Below are 19,356 nucleotides of genomic sequence, written 5' to 3'. Positions count from 1 at the left end.
AGTTTTTTTTAATCTTTGAACTTTTTCATAGTTTTCCAAAACTTCCAAGATTCCATAGTAATTTTTCTTGCCCTTTCTCTCCCTGTCATTTTGACATTTTTTATTTGAATTTTTACATTACAAAAATTTTTCTTTAAAAGCTCAGGGGTTTTTTTGTTTTGGTTAAGTTAAATCTCATTCACACTTTCTTTGCATGGTTTAATTTGAGCCTGAAGTTCCTTGAAGCTCTTTTAGGAGGGGGGTTGTTTTACAGTTTATGTATTTACATTTAATTTTTAGAAAATTGTATTATCTACATTTCATGTTTTACTGGTTGTTTGGCCTTTCAGTTAATCTGAATTGGGGAAAATGTTGCTACACACTTAGTATAAACTGAGCACTTAAATATGGTTCCTTCAAAGAGCTTTCCAAATAGCAGAAGGAATTATTTACCACATAATTACAAAGCTATTTATTATAATTTTCTAATGAGCAATATAACTGCTACTGAAATAGCCTTTTAAAATCATTTTATCTTAGGGCAAAGAAAAAGGTGATTCCTGCACCTAAACCCAAAGTAAAGGTAAGTATTAAAACAAAATCTTTAATTAGTTATAGTTGGTGAATGTGAAATACATTCGTAAGATGAAAAAGATTTATGGTATTTAGCAGAGGTCAGTAGGCACTATAAGATAGGTGTTTTCAACTTCATAATAATCTTAGAACTTTTGTATTTGGGAGAATAGATTCCTGTGTAGCAGTGGGAAATATGCATATGCCAATTATAAAGCTTAACTTTATTAATACTTGGAAATGCTAGGTTAACTATAACAAATACTCTTTCATAGCACAGCTGAGATTGAAAATATGTAAGAAAAATTCCTAAGACCAAAAACAAAAAAGGAGCTGACAGTGTTAATCTGTCGCTTAAACTTTGGTTGCCCTTGGAGGCATTTGGCACTTTCTACCCATCACTTTATGGTTTCTTTTTATGTTTCTTCTCAGAGCATAGCAGTTAGGGTTTTCTTGGGCTTGTACAGGTTAAAACTTGGGATGAAATCTGTGTAAAGCTGGACCTTCAAACTATAACGTATTTAGTAAAAGAAAGGACTAGAAAAAAATCCAGCCACCAGCAGAAGACATTAAGAAAAGTGGCTCTTGGCCAGGCGCAGTGGCTCACGCCTGTAATCCCAGCAATTTGGGAGGCCGAGGTGGGCGGATCACGAGGTCAAGAGATCGAGACCATCCTAGCTAACATGGTGAAACCCTGTCTCTACTAAAAATACAAAAAACTAGCCGGGCGTGGTGGCGGGCGCCTGTAGTCCCAGCTCCTTGGGAGGCTGAGGCAGGAGAATGGCGTGAACCCGGGAGGCGGAGCTTGCAGTGAGCTGAGATCGCGCCACTGCACTCCAGCCTGGGAGACAGAGCCAGACTCCGCCTCAAAAAAAAAAAAAAGAAAAGTGGCTGTCTTGGACTGGGTTCTGGTTTGGAGGAAGAATGTCCTTGCTGAAAATTTTTCTTGGCTTAGGAGTTTAAGTTACACTACCTCTACAATCTGAGAAAACCCCAAGCAGAAAAAGTAACTTAGTTATTGGATTAGTAGTAACCCAGGGCCTCTGGCAAAAGTAAATTCTATGTGGCATAATGTGCCCTCTTCAGAGGCCTCAAAGGCCTTCCTCCTATAAAACATGTCAGACCTGAACTTACAGTCTGAAATACAGAATACATGAGAGGATAAGTTACTATGAGTGACAGTCAGTAGGAACAATAAACAACAGTTAGATCCCTAAGACAGGCAAGTAGTGCATTTATGGAATTTAATACATAAAATAATTTTACTTAAAATTTTTTAATATTTAGAGAAATAGAAAAGGGAATAAAAGATATCCTATCAAAATAGACAAAGTAGATTTGAAAGAGAATCAAAATATAACCTCTGGAAGTAAAAACTATAGTCATTTGAAATTAAAATTTTAATGAAAGCCCATACCTTTTAGGTTTTACACTTTGCTCTGTAGCCTTTGTCTCTTTGGTTTTTTTTTTGTTGTTGTTGTTTTTAACAGATGAGTTTCTTTGCTTGTAAGATTGTGTCCAGATGGTCAATATTTATTATTCTGTGGCCTTCCTGACTTTTTTGGCGTTAGAGCCTCTTTAAATGCAGGGTAAATAGTCTTCTTTTTCTTTTTTCTTTCTTTTTTTTTTTTTTTTTGAGACAGTCTTGCCATGTCACCCAGGCTGGAGTGCAGTGGTGCGGTGCGATCTCGGTTTACTGCAACCTCCACCTCCCAGGTTCAAGCAATTCTCCTGCCTCAGCCTCCTGAGTAGCTGGGATTACAGGCGCGTACCACCACGCCTGGCTAATTTTTGTATTTTTAGTACAGACAGGGTTTCACCATGTTGGTCATGCTGGTCTCGAACTCCTGACCACGTGATCCACCTGCCTTGGCTTCCCAAAGTGCTGGGATTTCAGGTGTGAGCCACCGTGCCCAGCCAATAGTCCTCTTTTTCTTAATAACCTACTACTTTGTCTTCTGATCCAAATAATATTGAGCCAATCTTTCATTAAATCTCTTGAGTTTGGACTTTGTTTTGACACTTCACTTTATTTTTATTAGAATACTAAAGTTTTAATAGCCTCCATAAAGGATTGGTTACATTTTGATACATCTGTTCAAACATATGATTAATAGAATAATTGGATAGGAAATTTATTAAATTCTAACACTGGATGTGTTAGAATGATATGGGGGAGTCATCAGTTTTTTTGTTTGTTTCCTTCTCTATGGTTAAATTACTTTTTCCTTTTCCCAAAATGGAAAAGCTATATTGTTGATGTGGTTTTTTTCCTACTGTAACTCCCCATACTGTTTCTAGTTACAAAGGTTAAGATAAGGAAATGCCTATAATAGAAGATGCAAATAACACAGAAAAGTAAGGAGAAAAGTAAAAGTATCTATAAATTTCTCCTCAGTGAGAGAATAAAAGCTCTTGGCTTTCTAGGACACATCTTCCTTCCCTTCTTCTGAAACTCTGTTCTTCCCTCCCTCCCTTCCATTCATCCATCCATGCATCTATCCAATTAGCTATCCATTTATTTAGTCTTTTATATAAATGGGACAACCTGCTTTTCTGACTCAGTTATGTATCCTGAACAATTCTCTGCCAGTATAAATCTACACAGTATTCTATTAGAGTGCATTTGATGTTTTTATAAATAAAAATTAATAATCAAAAAGTCACTTTAAAACAGCAGTTTTATACTAGTAATACTTCCAACATTTGGATACATTTCCCACCCTTTATTTTGTACTTTTTATAATGGTATTTTCACTAATTACGTAAGTGGATGGCATATCAAAACAAACGTATCTCATTTGTATTACCTATTCTTCTTAGCAGACATTTGTGACCTTAATGTAGTACACTTGTACTTCCAATAGGCAGTGAGGTTTTTAATCAGGGGTTTTAGAATAAAAGCTTAGAAAAAATACTAAGGAAGTTAGAGTGTAACAGTATTCTTAACAGCTTGCTTATGTAATACCTTAGGAGGTGATGGTAAAGACCCTTCCTCTCCATTCTTTCCCCACTATGCTTAAGGTAAGTGCTATGGTTGTATAAATCAGTATATAATATAACACTCTAGGTTTGTTTGGGTTTGTTTAAGAAACTAATTGAGGAGACTTTGATATGACTTTTATGTAATAGGTTTTTGCTTCTCAATCTTAATAAAATGAGTCAAATACTTTATTTATCTTTAAAAATAAATAGATGCTTTTTAATTCTTTTGCTCTTTGAATATTGTAAACTGTGCTCTAGTTATTTTCCTTAAATATTAAGAAGGTTGATTCTTTGAGAAACAGACTCTAACAACTGTTAGGTATTCAGAGTTGTAATTCTTAATACCCTTGTTTTCTTAGCATAGAGCCCTGCTCACAGCGGACACTTAATGGATATATATTGAATAAATGACAAATGAATAATTTACAAATAAATTACAGATTCACCATAACAAATAGCATAATTTATATATGCTTGGATTGAATCATCTGCCACTTTGACGTACCAGTTTTTCTATGTACTGGCTGTAGGGTAGCTGCAGGACAGGGCATACAAAGAGGCAGAAATGCATGGAAGCAGAAAGTGAAGGTCAGCCTCCTAGCAAACCATCCCAGACGAGAAGGGGAGAGTCTTAATATAAAGGCAGAATTTCTCCTGAGTGCAGGGGAATAAAAAGAGAATAATCTGAACAGATGGATTTGGAACAGGATGTGAAGATCTGATGCAGGTGAGGGAGGCTCATCAGTAATGTTACTAGTATATGAATGTTCCTTCCACTTGGTGTTAAGCTTACCAAGGTATGACAGCTATGTGCAATATATCAGATACTTTGTCTTGTGAGGACAGCTCAGTCAGGAGCTCTGTCATCTCAAAAATTATTTTTGTTTTGATAGTCCCTAAACATTTCCAGTAGAAAAACAATTTTAATTGTCATGAAAATCTCTTAGTTATTTAAAATTAACTTTGTAATTTTTTATTCACCATTTCTATTTTTTTCATATGATGCTTTACATTAGGAGTATAGTCCAAAAAAGGACCAGAAAACTCCGGCATCCCTGGTGGCTTCGGTTAGCGGTCCTCCAACGAGCTCCAGCACAACTGCCGTTGCTGCAGCCAGCTCTAGCTCTGCACCAGCCCAAGAAACCATCTGCCTCGACGACTCACTAGATGAAGACCTTTCTTTCCATTCACCTTCACTGGATCTTGTTTCTGAAGCTTTAGCGGTTATCAACAGTGGGAACAAGGGCCCTCCTGTTGGCTCAAGGATAAGCATGCCAACCACAAAGCCTCGTCCAGGACTGAGAGAAGAAAAATTAGCTAGTATCATGAGTAAGCTGCCACTGGCTACTCCCAAAAAACTAGATTCTACTCAGCCTACACATTCTTCAAGTCTTATTGCTGGTCACACAGGGCCAGTACCAAAGAAACCCCAGGATTTAGCTCATACTGGCATCTCTTCAGGCCTTATTGCTGGTTCTTCCATTCAGAACCCTAAAGTTTCTTTAGAACCTTTGCCAGCCAGGCTACTTCAACAAGGACTTCAGAGGTCAAGCCAGATTCACACTTCTTCCTCTTCACAGACCCACGTCTCCTCTTCTTCCCAAGCCCAAATTGCTGCCTCTTCTCATGCTCTGGGAACATCCGAGGCCCAAGATGCTTCTTCATTAACACAAGTAACAAAGGTGCACCAGCATTCAGCTGTCCAGCAGAACTATGTGTCTCCATTACAGGCCACCATCAGTAAATCCCAGACCAACCCTGTGGTGAAGTTAAGTAATAATCCCCAACTCTCCTGTCCCTCCTCGCTTATTAAGACTTCAGATAAGCCACTTATGTACCGCCTTCCTTTATCTACCCCCTCACCTGGAAATGGTTCTCAAGGGTCCCACCCCCTGGTTTCTAGGACAGTACCTAGCACCACTACCTCCAGTAACTATTTAGCCAAGGCTATGGTGTCACAGATCTCCACGCAGGGTTTCAAATCTCCCTTCTCGATGGCTGCCTCCCCAAAACTTGCCGCATCTCCCAAGCCTGCCACATCTCCTAAACCCCTGCCCTCGCCTAAGCCTTCTGCCTCACCCAAGCCCTCTCTGTCAGCTAAGCCTTCAGTATCAACTAAACTTATTTCTAAATCCAACCCGACTCCCAAGCCTACTGTATCCCCAAGTAGTTCCAGTCCAAATGCACTAGTAGCCCAGAGTAGCCACTCCAGCACTAACAACCCGGTCCATAAACAGCCCAGTGGAATGAACATCAGCAGACAGTCTCCCACCTTGAATTTATTGCCCTCTAATCGCACTTCAGGCCTTCCATCTACAAAAAATCTTCAGGCCCCCTCAAAGCTAACAAACTCATCATCCACTGGAACTGTTGGGAAGAATAGCTTGAGTGGAATTGCAATGAATGTACCTGCCAGCAGAGGTAGCAACCTTAACTCAAGCGGAGCTAATAGGACTAGTCTATCTGGGGGAACAGGAAGTGGAACACAGGGTGCTACCAAACCATTGTCTACTCCACATAGACCATCCACTGCCTCAGGGTCTTCAGTGGTAACAGCCAGTGTGCAGGTATGTATGTTCTGTACATCCATGTGATAAACTGTAAGATTGCATAGTGTCATCTTTCTTGTAGGTAACTTTAATAAGCTTTTTATGATATGTGGATTGTTCTCAATAGGCTTATTACAGCCTGTGGCCATGGAATATTCCTGATGCTGACATCATAGTGGTAGGCACACTTGTAGATGAGGTGTTTGTTGGGATGTGGAATTTTTTTTTTAAACAAAGTAACAAAGGTGCACCAGCATTCAGCTGTCCGACAGAACGATGTCTTCATTACAAGCAACCATCACTAAATCAACTTTAAAATTATTTGAAAAAGCACAACTAAAATGCATATTTCAAACTTTCTTATCAAAATTCAGAACAAAGTAGTAACTTAGGAATTTAACATTCACTTAACTCTTCCCTTCCGTTTTTCTCCTGCCAGCTTTCTTATTTTTAAATCAAATTTTTACATTCCTGTTATTTTTTAATCATTTATCTTCTCAAAATTTTTATTTTGCATTAATTTTATAGTGCTATATAATTTTCTGTGTCAAATTAGTGTCAGTTGTCCTTTTATTCCACAGTTTTCCCATTCATGAATTTTTAGTTTAAACTTATCTCTCAATTAGCTGAGTGCCTCACTCAAGCAATCTTTTTAAGAAGGGTAGCCTGGCATGGTGGCTCATGCCTCTAATCCCAGCACTTTGGGAGGCCAAGGCAGGAGGAACACTTGAGGTCAGGAGTTCAAGACCAACCTGGCCAACATGGTGAAACCCTGGCTACTAAAAATACAAAAAAATTAGCCAGGCATGGTGACGCATGCCTGTAGTCGCAGCTGTTTGGGAGGCCGAGGCAGGAGAGTCGCTTGAACCCAGGAGGCAGAGGTTGCAGTGAATGATATCACGCCATTGCACTCCAGCCTGGGTGACAGAGCGAAACTCCATCTCAAAAAAAAAAATAGTAATAAATTTTAAAAAGGGTAGCATGAATGCTATTTTACCTTAGCTCATGTGCACCTGGTAATTTCTTTCTGTGCTATCACACTTGAGTAGGCATAACCTTCTTGGGGCACTAACTGTTCCACTTCAAATTTTGTAAATACTCTTCCACTGACTCTTGCTTAGTATTTAGGATTATGGAGAAGTCTGAGACCATTCTCAGACTTTTCTCATTCTCCTTTTGTTCCCTTATCATTAATGTGTTTTCTCTGCCTAGTTTTCATTAGTTGTATACCTAGAACATAATAATAGCATTCCATCTCAGACCTGGTTATTTATTTTAGATCAAGAATATTTTATTGTATTATGTGTCTGATTACTGTTTCTGATGCATTTATCCTAAGTTTTTTGAGAACCCTTTATTATATTTATTTATTTATTTATTTTTTAATTTTTCCCTGAAACGGAGTCTCACTCTGTTGTACAGGCTAGAGGGCAGTGACGCAATCTTGGCTCACAGCAGCCTCCGCTTCTTGGGTTCAAGAGATTCTCCTGCCTCAGGCTCCCAAGTAGCTGGAATTACAGGCACCTGCCACCATGCCTGGCTAATTTTTGTATGTTTATTTATTTATTGTTATTTTTTGAGACCCAGTCTCCTCTGTCGCCCAAGCTGGAGTGCAGTGGTGTGATCTCGGCGCACTGCAACCTCCACCTCTCGGGTTCAAGCAATTCTCCCTACCTCAGCCTCCTGAGTAGCTCGGATTATAGGCACCCACCACCGTGCATAGAGACAGTATTTTGCCATGCTGGCCAGGCTGGTCTTGAACTCCTGACCTCAGGTGATCCACCCACCTCGGCCTCCCAAACTGCTGGGATTACAGGCATGAGCCACCATGCTTGGCCTAACTTATATTTTTAGTAGAGTTGGAGTTTCACCATGTTGACTGGGCTGGTCTCAAACTCCTAACCTCAAGTGATCCGCCTGCCTCAGCCTCCCAAAGTGCTGGGATGATAGGCATGAGCCACCACACCCAACCTATGTTTCGTCTCTCTGTCTTCCATATTATCTTCTGTTATTTTTTACTCTCTCTGCCACTTCTTTGTATTCTGACACTTTCTCAGATTTGTCCTTTATGTTAATGGTTTAGATTCTTTAACTTTTTTTCCCCTGAAAGTAATATGTGTTCATTGAAGTCAAATTTAGAAAAAAGAAAATAAAAATCACCTATTAATCCAACACTGTTTACGCTTTGTAGGTACTTTTTAAGACTTTTTTCGATAAAATGTGTTTTATATATTTCATTTTATAACTGTCCAAAAAAAAAATACCATTTTATGATATGCAAGTTCTTAGGTTCTTAAATATTCTTTGAAAACTTAACTTTTATTGATTTATGGAATTGTGTTGTCTAAGGAAGTACTCTTCGTACTGCCTCCTATTTATGTGGAACAGCAACATCTAATGAGAAGAGTTTCCCCTTGCTGTATGTCAAGGTTTACTGCTGTTCAATACAGTCTAAGGGTTGATACTCAATATACATTGCGTACATTCAGTATACGTATATTCACATCATCATTCTGCCACTGATGTAGGCATAGGAATGACTAGATGTCAGAATTCTAATGTAGAACAAATTCAGCTAACTGGTAATTCATTAATTGAAATCTAGGATTAACTGATGTTTTATGTATGTACATTTACTTTCATCAGAAATAAAATAATAAAAACAAATTGATATTAGGGATTATATGTTAAAATGTATATGGAGATGAATGAATAAAGACCTTCCCTTATGAAAAAAAAGTATGTGGAAGATTGGAGTTAGTCTGCATTACTGTCTATATTATCTTTATTAAAAAATTTACTCTTGTTAAGATTCTTAATTTGATAAAAGGAATAAGTGAAAAGATAGCATAAATGGCAGTTCCCTGCCCCATATCCTCCTCCTAGGGTTAACTACTTTTAACCCTTTCAGCATTTTCTTCTTAGTGTTTTTAAATAAGAATAATAAATGGAAAACTCTTAATTTTATCAATTTTATAATAATTTGGGGAGTTATTTCTGGAATTAAAAACTCCTTTTTATTTTCATTTGCTTCATTTTCTTTGAACTTAAGATTAAATCTTTCTTCATCCTTTGTCATCTCTACAATCTGTCAGTTCTATTTTGTTCCCAAAGATCTTCCTGTATTTGATCATTTATCGCAAAAGAACCCCTGTATCGTCTAACAAATAATTGGTTTGTCAGCATGGAGGCTACTTGGCAAAATATGCATTTCTGAAGACTAGCTACTCCCTCCTGGTTTTCTTCCTCTCCCAAATGGCTTTATGATTTGGAGACTGAGGTGTTCCTGTCTTCATATCTGATCTTTTTTCTTTTTTCTGTCTTACTGGTTTGACTGAAGAAAAGTTTAATAATTCATTAAGGGCATTTCTACCCCTTGACGAAACTAAAGTTCTTTTTGTTTTAACGTAGCATCTCAGTGAAGTCTTACCAGCTATCTTGTGGCCTCTAGAACCTGTCTATAGCTCTCCAGTACTGAAAACAGATTTCCTATCTATGCGTGTAAAGCATTCACCTTCTGTCTGAAAGGCATCTGTGGGTGTCTACTCATTTGCAGAGTGAAAATGACAGGTCCTTTAACAAATGGCAAAAGGTAAACTCCTTCTGGGTTCAGGTTGTTAGCTCTGCTTGCTTTCTATTTAATAACTTTCCACACAGGGGTTTCCTCCTGTTTCTTACCCTTCAATTTACTGATTTTCTTTGAATCTTGTCTTTGCCACTTTATAATTCCAAACATCATTCATTCATTAAGCAAATGTTTATTGAATGTTTACTATGTGCCAGGCACTCTTCTAGGTGCTGGGGAAATAGGGATGAACAGCATACTCAGCATTCCTGCTCTCATGGAGCATATAGTCTATGTAGGAAGACAAGCAAAAATACAAGTTTTATGAAAAAATAAAATTTGTAGGATAATATGATAAAGAGTTATTGCTGCCAGCATAAAGAAGGTGAAGAAGGTTTGAGGAGGTAACATTTGATCTGAGAATTGAATGAGCAGAAGCCAGCCATGTGGAGAAAAGAGGGGAAAAATAATTCAGGCCAGAGGGAACACTTGTATGAAGACACTGAGATGGAAAAGAGCCTGAAGTGAAGGCCTGCATGTCTGGACCATGGAGAGAGAGTGGTAGGTGATGAGATCAGAGAGAGACCAGAACCATGTCATGGAGGACCTTGTGAGCCACAGTAAGGACTTTGGATTTTATTCTCTGTGCAGTGGGAAGCTATTGGAGTTTCTTAAGCAGGGGACTGGTATGGTCTGATTTGCATTTCAAAAGGTTACTCTGAGTGTTGTGGGAAATAGGGGATCAGTGCACTCACCAAAGTAGAGTATGTGGTTTAAAAAAAATTTAATTGCAGCCGGTCGCAGTGGTCACACCTGTAATCCCAACACTTTGGGAGGCCGAGGTGGGTGGATCACAAGGTCAGGAGAGCGAGGTCATCCTGGCCACCATGGGGAAACCCCGTCTCTACTAAAAATGCAAAAATTAGCTGGGTGTGGTGGCATGTGCCTGTAATCCCAGCTACTTGGGAGGCTGAGGCAGGAGAATCACTGGAATCTGGGAGTCGGAGGTTGCAGTGAGCTGAGATCGCGCCACTGCACTCCAGCCTGGCAACAGAGGGAGGCACCATCTCAAAAAAAAAAAAAATTAATGCCCACTATGGGAAGAGCAAGGTTTCCCTTCAATGTTTTTTTCCCCTGGGAATAAAATGTAGAGGTCACGGAAACTATTTTTGACTGTGGGGCATAATCCTGAACTATTTAGCTGCTTCATGCTGACTTCTTGTGCATGATCCCAGATTATGTCAACATTGGAATACCCCACTGCTGAAAGGTCTCCATCTTTTAGGTTAGAGAGATTTGCAAATACCCATGTCACATTTAGATTATCTGATGCTTCCATTTATATTTATAAACAAAGTGGATATAGAAGTTACTTGAAAGTGTAAAATGTTAGGCAGTTATGGCATAGTATCACTTTTTTATTGCTATACTTGAGTTATTTAATTTTGGAAATTGCCCTGCCTAATTTACATCTTGGTTTTTTTTTTTTTTTTTTTTTTTTTTTTTTTTTTGGAGACAGGGTCTCGCTCTGTTGCCCAGGCTGGAGTGCAGTGGCGTGGTTTTGGCTCACTGCAACCTCCACCTCCAGGGTTCAAGCACTTCTCCTGCCTCAGCCTCCTGAGTACCTGGGATTACAGGCAAGCGCCACCATGCCCGGCTTATTTTTGTATTTTTAGTAGAGACGGTGTTTCACCATGTTGGCCAGGCTGGTCTTGAATTCCTGGCCTCAGGTGATTCACCCACCTCAGCCTCCCAAAGTGCTGAGATAATAGGAGTGAGCCATAGTGACTGGCCCTCATTTTGCATCTATTTTAATGCTTCAATTGCACTCCTCCAGAAAAGCTTTAAAAGATTCCTTTTATTAACAGTATTTAATGTTCCTCACTAGGGAACTCCAGTTGGGGCACACAGCCTTGGAGACTCTTTATCATTCCAAGACTGCAGTAGAATTATGATTAAAAGAAGAAGCAACTCTGGTTAATTTTTTTTTTTCCCGAGATAGGGTCTTGCTGTGTCGTCCAGGCTAGAGTACAGTGGCACAATCTTGGCTCACCGCAACCTCCGCCTCCCAGGTTCAAGCGGTTCTCCTGCCTCAGCCTCCCGAGTAGCTGGGACTGCAGACATGTGCCACCACACCTGGCTAATTTTTGTATTGAATTAATTATTGTAATTTCGTATTTTTAGTAGAGACAGAGTTAGTAGAGACCACCATGTTAGTCAGGCTGGTCTCGAATTCCTGATCTCATGATCCGCCCACCTTGGCCTCCCAAAGTGCTAGGATTACAGGCGTGAGCCACTGCACTGGCCAACACTGGTTCATTTTTAAGTTGATGCAGGATCTTTTCTATCCTGGTTGCATTAAGATACTATTATCTCTAACTTCGTAATTTTTTTCCTAAATGCACTCACTTTGTATATCGTGGTTGGCACAGTACAGGAAAAGACTGGCAAATAAAAACTGTCAGGTTCAAACATAGAGTGGTGAAGGTTTGTACTTACGTGTAAGAGAAAATTTTGGCAAAAAAGAAAGAATGGGTTTGTTGACTATAATGTCATCATTTTATGATACTTGAAAACTAAGATTTCAAGCCTAAGTGACTGGAAAGAATGGAATTCCCTGGTGAAAGCAGTTGACAGAAGATGGGGGAACCCATTGGAGAAGATGATTTCAGCTTTGGATATGTCAAGTTGGTGCTAGATATTCAAGCGGAATTATTCAGTTAACTCTCAGATATACAGGATGGAAACAGATGAGAGGCCAGAACTACGGATATAAATTTCAGTTGTAAAATTTGTTATTTTTATTAACAAATAAAGGAGAACAGAGGAGGGAGGCAGTTAAAGAACCAGAAAGAAGGCCGCTTGTGGATATTCTTCATTTGTTTGTTCAGCAGTGGCATAACCTCTTAAGTGTACAAATATATGTAATGTTATGTGGTATGTGTGTGTGGAAAGATTGTCTGCATTTTTCTTATACATTAAGAAATACCCCACCAGCAGCAAAAGGACCAAGATTTTTAAAATAATAAGTCCTTAATTAATAATGCTTATTGATACACATAATAAAAGTGGAAAGAGCTAACATTTATTATTTTTAAAATAGTCAACAAATTCCATTTTCCTGATCAAATTTAGATTTAGTGGGACACGGTGGCTCATGCCTATAATCCCAGCACTTTGGGAGGCCAAGGCAGGCAGATCACTTGAGCACAGGAGTTCGAGACCATCCTGGCCAACATGGTGAAACCCCATCTCTACTAAAAATACAAAAATTAGCTGGGCATGGTGGCACATGCCTGTAGTCCCAGCTACTCAGGAGGCCGAGGCAGGAGAATTGCTTGAACCCAGGAGGTGGAGGTTGCAGTGAGCCAAGATCGCAGCACTACACTGCAGCCTGGGCAACAGAGTGAGACTCCCGTCTCAAAAAAAAAAAAAAAAAGGGAAACCAAAAAAAATACAAAGTTAAAGTTTTGACCAGGAAAATTTGGATTTGGTAAAATAAGACTACAAAAGAAATCTCAGAATGACAGAAACTATAATAGATAACATATCATAATGAGAAAATTTGATTGTATCAACTCCCTGTTGGTAAGTAAGTGCACATAGAAAAGAACAATGTTGGCCAGGCATGGTGGCTCATGCCTGTAATCTCAGTGCTTTGGAAGGCCTAGGTGTGAGGATTGCTGGAGCCCAGGAGTTCGAGGCTAGCCTGAGCAACGCAGACACCGTCTCTACAAAAACATTTTAAAAAGTTAGCTGGGTCTGGTGGCACACGCCTGTAGTCCCAGCTACTTGGGAGGCTGAGATGGGAGGATCACTTGCACCCAGGAGTTTGAGTCTGCCGTGAGCTACAATTGTGCCACTGCTCTCTAGCCTGGGGAACAGAGTGAAACCCCGTCTCTCAAAAAATAATAATCTTTTTAAAAAAAAATCAAAATGGAAAAAATGTAATTGTTGTGTAGAAAACTGTTCAAAGAATTAAACTAGGTATAGGAAGATATTTGCCAGGCGTTCTGGCTCACGCTATAATTCTAGCACTTTGGGAGGCACAGGCAGTGAGGAGATCGCTTAAGCGTAGGAGTTCGATCCCAGCCTGGGCAACATGGTGAAACCCCGTGTATAATAAATACAAAAAATGTTAGCCAGGTATGGTGGCATGTGCCTGTAGTCTTAGCTACTCGGGAGGCTGAGGTGAGAGGATCACTTGAGCCTCCAGGAGGTTTGAGATGGCAGTTAGCTGTGATTGCACTGCTATACTCCAGTGTGGGCAACAGGAGACCCTGTCTTAAAAAGGGGGCGGAGTTTGGGCAGGGGGAATATATTTAAGTAAGTTCTCTGTGAAAGCCCATCCAGGTCAGCGTATTTCTTATTTATTTTATTTTTTTAAATTCCTCCCTGCAGTCCAAATATGTTAGCATATTTCTGATTTCAGTGTTTTTATTCGTAAACATGGCGTCAAAGCCCAGGTAGGGGAGTGTGAAAACACTGTCCAGTTTATCTTTTACCTTAAGGAGTGTAATTTCAGAAAAGTAATAAAGTGAAAATCGCTTTCAGGAGTTAAGTGACTGGAACTAAGGAAACTGAAGTCTGTCATTCTGTTTGATAATAAAAGGAAGACAAATTAGATAGTGGCTAGGAGTTGAGGAAGAGCTAGAATAACGGCGTGGTTATAAAAAGAAATAATAAGTTTCTGTATCTGAGAAGGCAGAGGAAACATGGAAAAGGTGCAGTAGTAGATATTTGTACAAGAAAGTTCTATACGGTGAGAATTCATGGTGTAAGTCAGGTGGTTAGCTTTGGAGAAGGGCAGGTGAGGCTCATGGCGAGGAAGAATGCCTCGGCCTGGTCTCTAAGCTGATGTGATGACAGTAAAGGATACTGGGTAGGGCCCTGAAAGCAGCAGTCTAGAGCAGCCGCTGCAGGAAAGATGATGAGACAAATAGTAAAGTGAGCATTTTCAGAGACCCAGCCAAAATTGCATGGGATTGTTTACTCATGGTTCAGGTATTTGGGCTAGGAGGCAAAAGTGGAGGAGTGCAAGTGTAAGGTTGGGAATTAGTAGATTGAGAGAGTGCGTGAGTGTTCATATAAGTGCCACTAAAATAACAGCGTCTGAGGAAACTACAGTGGTAATGAAGAGCCTGTCTCACAACGTTTCTGTCAGAGCAGATGTAAGGCATAGTCTTGCATCTGTGAGGATATTATAGAAAATAAATCAATTTGGATTACTTTATTTCTTACGTATTTTGACCCCTGGTTTCTGCACAGTCCACAGCAGGAGCATCATTATTGGCTAATGCCTCACCTCTGACTCTCATGACATCACCTTTGTCTGTAACAAATCAAAATGTGACTCCTTTTGGGATGCTGGGTGGCCTTGTTCCAGTGACCATGCCCTTCCCGTTTCCCTTGGAGATATTTGGCTTTGGAACGGACACAGCTGGAGTGACAACCACCTCGGGATCTACCTCAGCCGCTTTCCACCATAGCCTAACTCAGAGTAAGTGGGGCTCTTCTATTTGCTTGGGCTGTCTAGCTTGACAGAACAGGAAACCTTATAAATTTATTCTAATTAAGAGTAGTCCAGTTGGAGTTAATGAAGATTATAGTTTTTTCTTAAGAAATGCAGTTTATATGTATATATAGTAAGTAAAATTATTGGACACTGGGGTTTTATATACAGTTTTTAAGCTATCTATACCACATTTCCATCTTAATGAAATTTTTAAGAGGAAGTCAATTGTGTTGGGTTATGTGCATACACATACATTAAAATAAGTAAATTTTTAAAAACGTGCTCTAGTTTTAGAAGGCCTTCGAAGTCAGGTGCTGTGCCGGCATTACGTAAATCAGTTTTCATTTTTGAACTAAAAGGGCTCCAATCTGGATTTAAAGATGACTGACAAGTCTGTTTTCCTCTCAGATTTACTCAAGGGTTTACAGCCAGGAGGAGCCCAGCATGCAGCAGCGCTTTCCCACTCACCTCTGCCTGCACACTCACAGCAAGCATTTCACGGTGAGAACGCCGTCTCCTTCTTCCTCTCGTTCTTATTTGTATAGGCTTGTAGATATGGATTATACTTTTCTGAAAACATTGTGAATTGAATCACAAAGGCTGGAAAATGGAAATTTTCATAGACTGAATCCTCATTCCTCATTAGCAACAAATTCCTTTTAAGAGGAAGGAAATAGGTAAACGAGATCTTCTGTAACCTAAAAGCCTTTTTGAAGGTGTTTATTATGTGGAAATGATGACTAATGAGAGGATTCATAAGATGGTTAAAAGTTATGTACAGTAATGATAGTTGCTTACATTTATTGAAAGCTTACTAAATGCCACATAGTCTTGTGACAGCTTACATGGATAGCTTAGTCCTTAGATGACGGTCTCCATTTTACAGATCACGAAACTGAATCAGAGAGCTAAGCAACTTGCCCAAGGTAATACACAACTTGCCCAGATAACAAATGCTTGATCTGAGATTCACACCCAGGAAGTCTGACTCCATGACCTATATTCTTAGTCATTAAATGTCTTGGCATTTTAGCAGAGATGAAATTAATATGATCCTGCCAGGCACAGTGGCTCGCTCTTGTAATCCCAGCACTTTGGGAGGCCAAGGTGGGCAGGTCACTTGAGGTTGGGAGTTTCAAGACCAGCCTAGCCAATATGGTGAAACCCCGTCTCTACTAAAAATACAAAAGTTACCTGGGCCTGGTGGCACGTGCCTGTAGTCCCAGCTACTCGGGAGGCTGAGGCAGGAGAATTGCTTGAACCCGGGAGGTGGAGGTTGCGGTGAGCCGAGATCACGCCACTGCACTCCAGCCTGGGCAACAGAGTAAGACTGTCTCAGAAAATAAACATTAATATGATCCAAGCTGTATGCATTATGTCCTTGTAGGCAGCCAGATCGCTCTGAAATCTGACATTAGGCAGTCAGATTAGGCAGTGTGCCAAACACACTGGGCTCCAGCTTCTCGTTTTCCCCAGCAGTTGACCTCCATAGACACTGATATTATTCTGAAGCCCATTTTCAGGATCTTTTGAGCAGAAATAACTGCTCAGCTGCCCTCTTAACTTTGAAAGTTGACTAGGCCTCACTTTTTTTTTTTTTTGGCCACTGAATCAAAATGATCTTTGAACCAGTTTACATTAACCACAGTGCAGAGATGGGAACTGAGGAGCAATCTTGAGGCAACAGATTGCCATTAATCCTCCGAAAGAACTAAGTGGTGAGCTGTCCCAGTCTTACCCTTGAGAATGAGCATAAAACCACAGTTATGTAAAATGGGTAACAGAGAGTCGTGGCACAAATGTCAACAATCCCAATCTTCCTGAACTCTGACTAGTTTAAATATCTAAAGAGAATTGCCCTGTGACTAAAGCAGTTCCTCCCTGGGTGTAGACAACTGTTTGGTATAATGAATCCAGCTGAGGGTAGTGTACTCATGAGCAGATTGGCATGAATGTGGCCACCTGCAAGGAATTAAACAAGCAGGATTCTCATGGCTCCAAAAGACCCCAGTGTTCGCTCTTACACGAACTATCTCGTTTATCAATGCAGCACTGCTGTTCCAGAGGGAGAAAGGAAACATGACTGTCAGTATTTTCCAAATAACTAAAGTTAAAAAGTTTAAAATTTTTCAACCAGCCTTGGTAGCTCATGCCTGTAATCCCAGCATTTTGGGAAGCCAAGCAGGCAGGTGGCTTGAGTCCAGGAGTTCGAGACCAGCCTGGTCAACATGGTGAAATGCTGTCTCTACAAAAAATTTTCTGGGCATTGTAGTGTGCCCCTGTAGTCCCAGCTACCCGGCAGGCTGAGGTGGGAGGATCACCTGTAGCTGGGAGGTCGAGGCTGCAGTGAGCTCTGATTATGCCACTACACTCCAGTCTGGGTAACAGAGTGAGAGTCTGTCTCCAAAAAAAAAAGAGTTTAAAATTTTTCCCTTAAGACCCATTTTAAAGTATAAGTCACTGAACTTGAGGATCAGACTTGGATTTTTGAATTACAGAACTGCCGGTTTGAATAGGTTTAACTTGTTTGAACATCACTTTCTCTTGCTTGTAAACTGGAGACAACAAATGTTTTTAAGGACTTCATATGAGAATTTAATAAAAAATAATTGATTTAAAGCTTCTAGCATGGCACCTGGTGCATAGTAAGAGCTCAATTAATGTTAATTAATTTTATGTAGTGTAAAAGCTCAGTAAAATTTTTCTGTAAAGGGCCAAATAGTAAATATCTTAGGCTTTGCAGTCCATATGGTCTCTGTCACCACTACTCAACTGACCATTGTAGTGAAAAACAGCCATAAGAAGTATTTAAACAAATGAGTATGACTGTAAATAAAACTTTACATACAAAAGCAAGCAGGGAACCAGATTTGGCCTATGGGCTGTAGTTTGCCAAACCCTGGTCAAATTTGTTCCTTTTCACCTGTGTATTTCTGCCATTCATGCCTCTTCCCTCAGAATAAAAGGTTTCCTTTCCCTGTTCTTTGCTGTCAGACCTGGGTTGTCTTTGAGGCCTCATTTTTCTTGCTAAGGCCATGACCTGTTGGAGACTTTCTCCATATTCTGTTGGCTCTCCAGGTCATGGGGCCCTACCCTTGCCCTGGTATCCCCCTTTCCTCTCCTCCTGGCCAGTTTTTATAGGTAATTTAGTTGAGGATTAAATGCAGTAATCAACAGTTTTTCTGCAAGCATTTAAACAGCAGTGTGTAAAAATAGAAATTATTTTGAGCTGGTCTGGTGGCACACACCGGTAGTCCCACTACTTAGAAGGCTAAGGCAAGAGGGTCGCTTGAGCCCAGGAATTTGAGTCTGTGGTGTGCTATGATCGTATCTGTGCATAGCCACTGCACTCCAGCCTGGAAAACATAGCAAGACTCTCTCTTTAAAAAAGAAACAGCCGGGCGTGGTGCCTCATGCCTGTAATCCCAGCACTTTGGGAGGCCGAGGTGGGCGGATCATGAGGTCAGGAGTTTGAAACCAGCCTGACTAACATGGTGAAACCCCGTCTCTACTAAAAGTACAAAAATTAGCCGGGCATGGTAGTGCACACCTGTAATCCCAGCTACTCGGGAGGCTGAGATAGGAGAATTGCTTGAACCTGGGAGGCAGAGGTTGCAGTGAGCCGAGATCATGCCATTGTACTCCAGCCTGAGCAACAGACTAAGACGCCGTCTCAAAAAAAAGAAAAGAAAGAGCATTGTCCCATTAGCAGACTTTCCTGTTACTTAAAGCTAGGTTAGAATGAGCACACAGACTCAGCTGAATGTTTTTCACTACAGATTAAAAGTTTGCTACATTTGTTTACACAATCAGGAATTATGAAATGCTGTGTCCCAGGTTGAAATTTTATTTCACTTACAAAAAAAAATGAAGTTGACCTGTCTTCTAAAGGAATTGAAAGATGTAGTGGGTCCCTCTGAGGTAGGAATTGTGTCTTCTGGTTCCTTTGTAACCCTCTTACAGCATTTGACACAATTGGCTGGGACGTAAATAATAAAAACTTATTGAAATGGTATTTATAGAACACTGAAAACCATAGTCATTTGAAAGAAGAGGATCATTTTTCTTGAGTTTTTATCTCCATGATGTTTTATCAACCTCTATAATGCTATATGGCATGCAAGATATTAAAAGTTATATCTTTTCAGAGATGTCAGTTCTTTTTGCTTTGTTTTTCTTACCTGGTTTTT

At 40.0% G+C, this 19,356-nt stretch overlaps 1 protein-coding gene across 5 annotated transcripts in view; it reads left to right on the top strand.

Annotated features, from left to right (window-relative positions):
- Positions 1-19,356, top strand: part of UBN2 (ubinuclein 2) — a 77,516-nt gene that overhangs the window by 47,639 nt on the left and 10,521 nt on the right. For all 5 annotated transcript variants that reach the window (XR_007724363.1, XM_050784990.1, XM_050784992.1 and 2 more), the window contains 5 exons: positions 520-562; positions 3,526-3,576; positions 4,554-6,104; positions 14,920-15,151; positions 15,575-15,667. Coding sequence is in view for 4 of the 5 variants with exons in the window: in XM_050784990.1 (XP_050640947.1) it covers positions 520-562; positions 3,526-3,576; positions 4,554-6,104; positions 14,920-15,151; positions 15,575-15,667 (1,970 nt within the window). In the remaining variant the exon portion in view is untranslated. The remainder of the gene's footprint in view (positions 1-519; positions 563-3,525; positions 3,577-4,553; positions 6,105-14,919; positions 15,152-15,574; positions 15,668-19,356) is intronic.

The sequence above is a fragment of the Macaca thibetana genome, chromosome 3, assembly GCF_024542745.1.
Source record: "Macaca thibetana thibetana isolate TM-01 chromosome 3, ASM2454274v1, whole genome shotgun sequence".
NCBI lineage: Eukaryota > Metazoa > Chordata > Mammalia > Primates > Cercopithecidae > Macaca > Macaca thibetana.
This window is presented reverse-complemented; position numbering and strand designations above follow the sequence as displayed.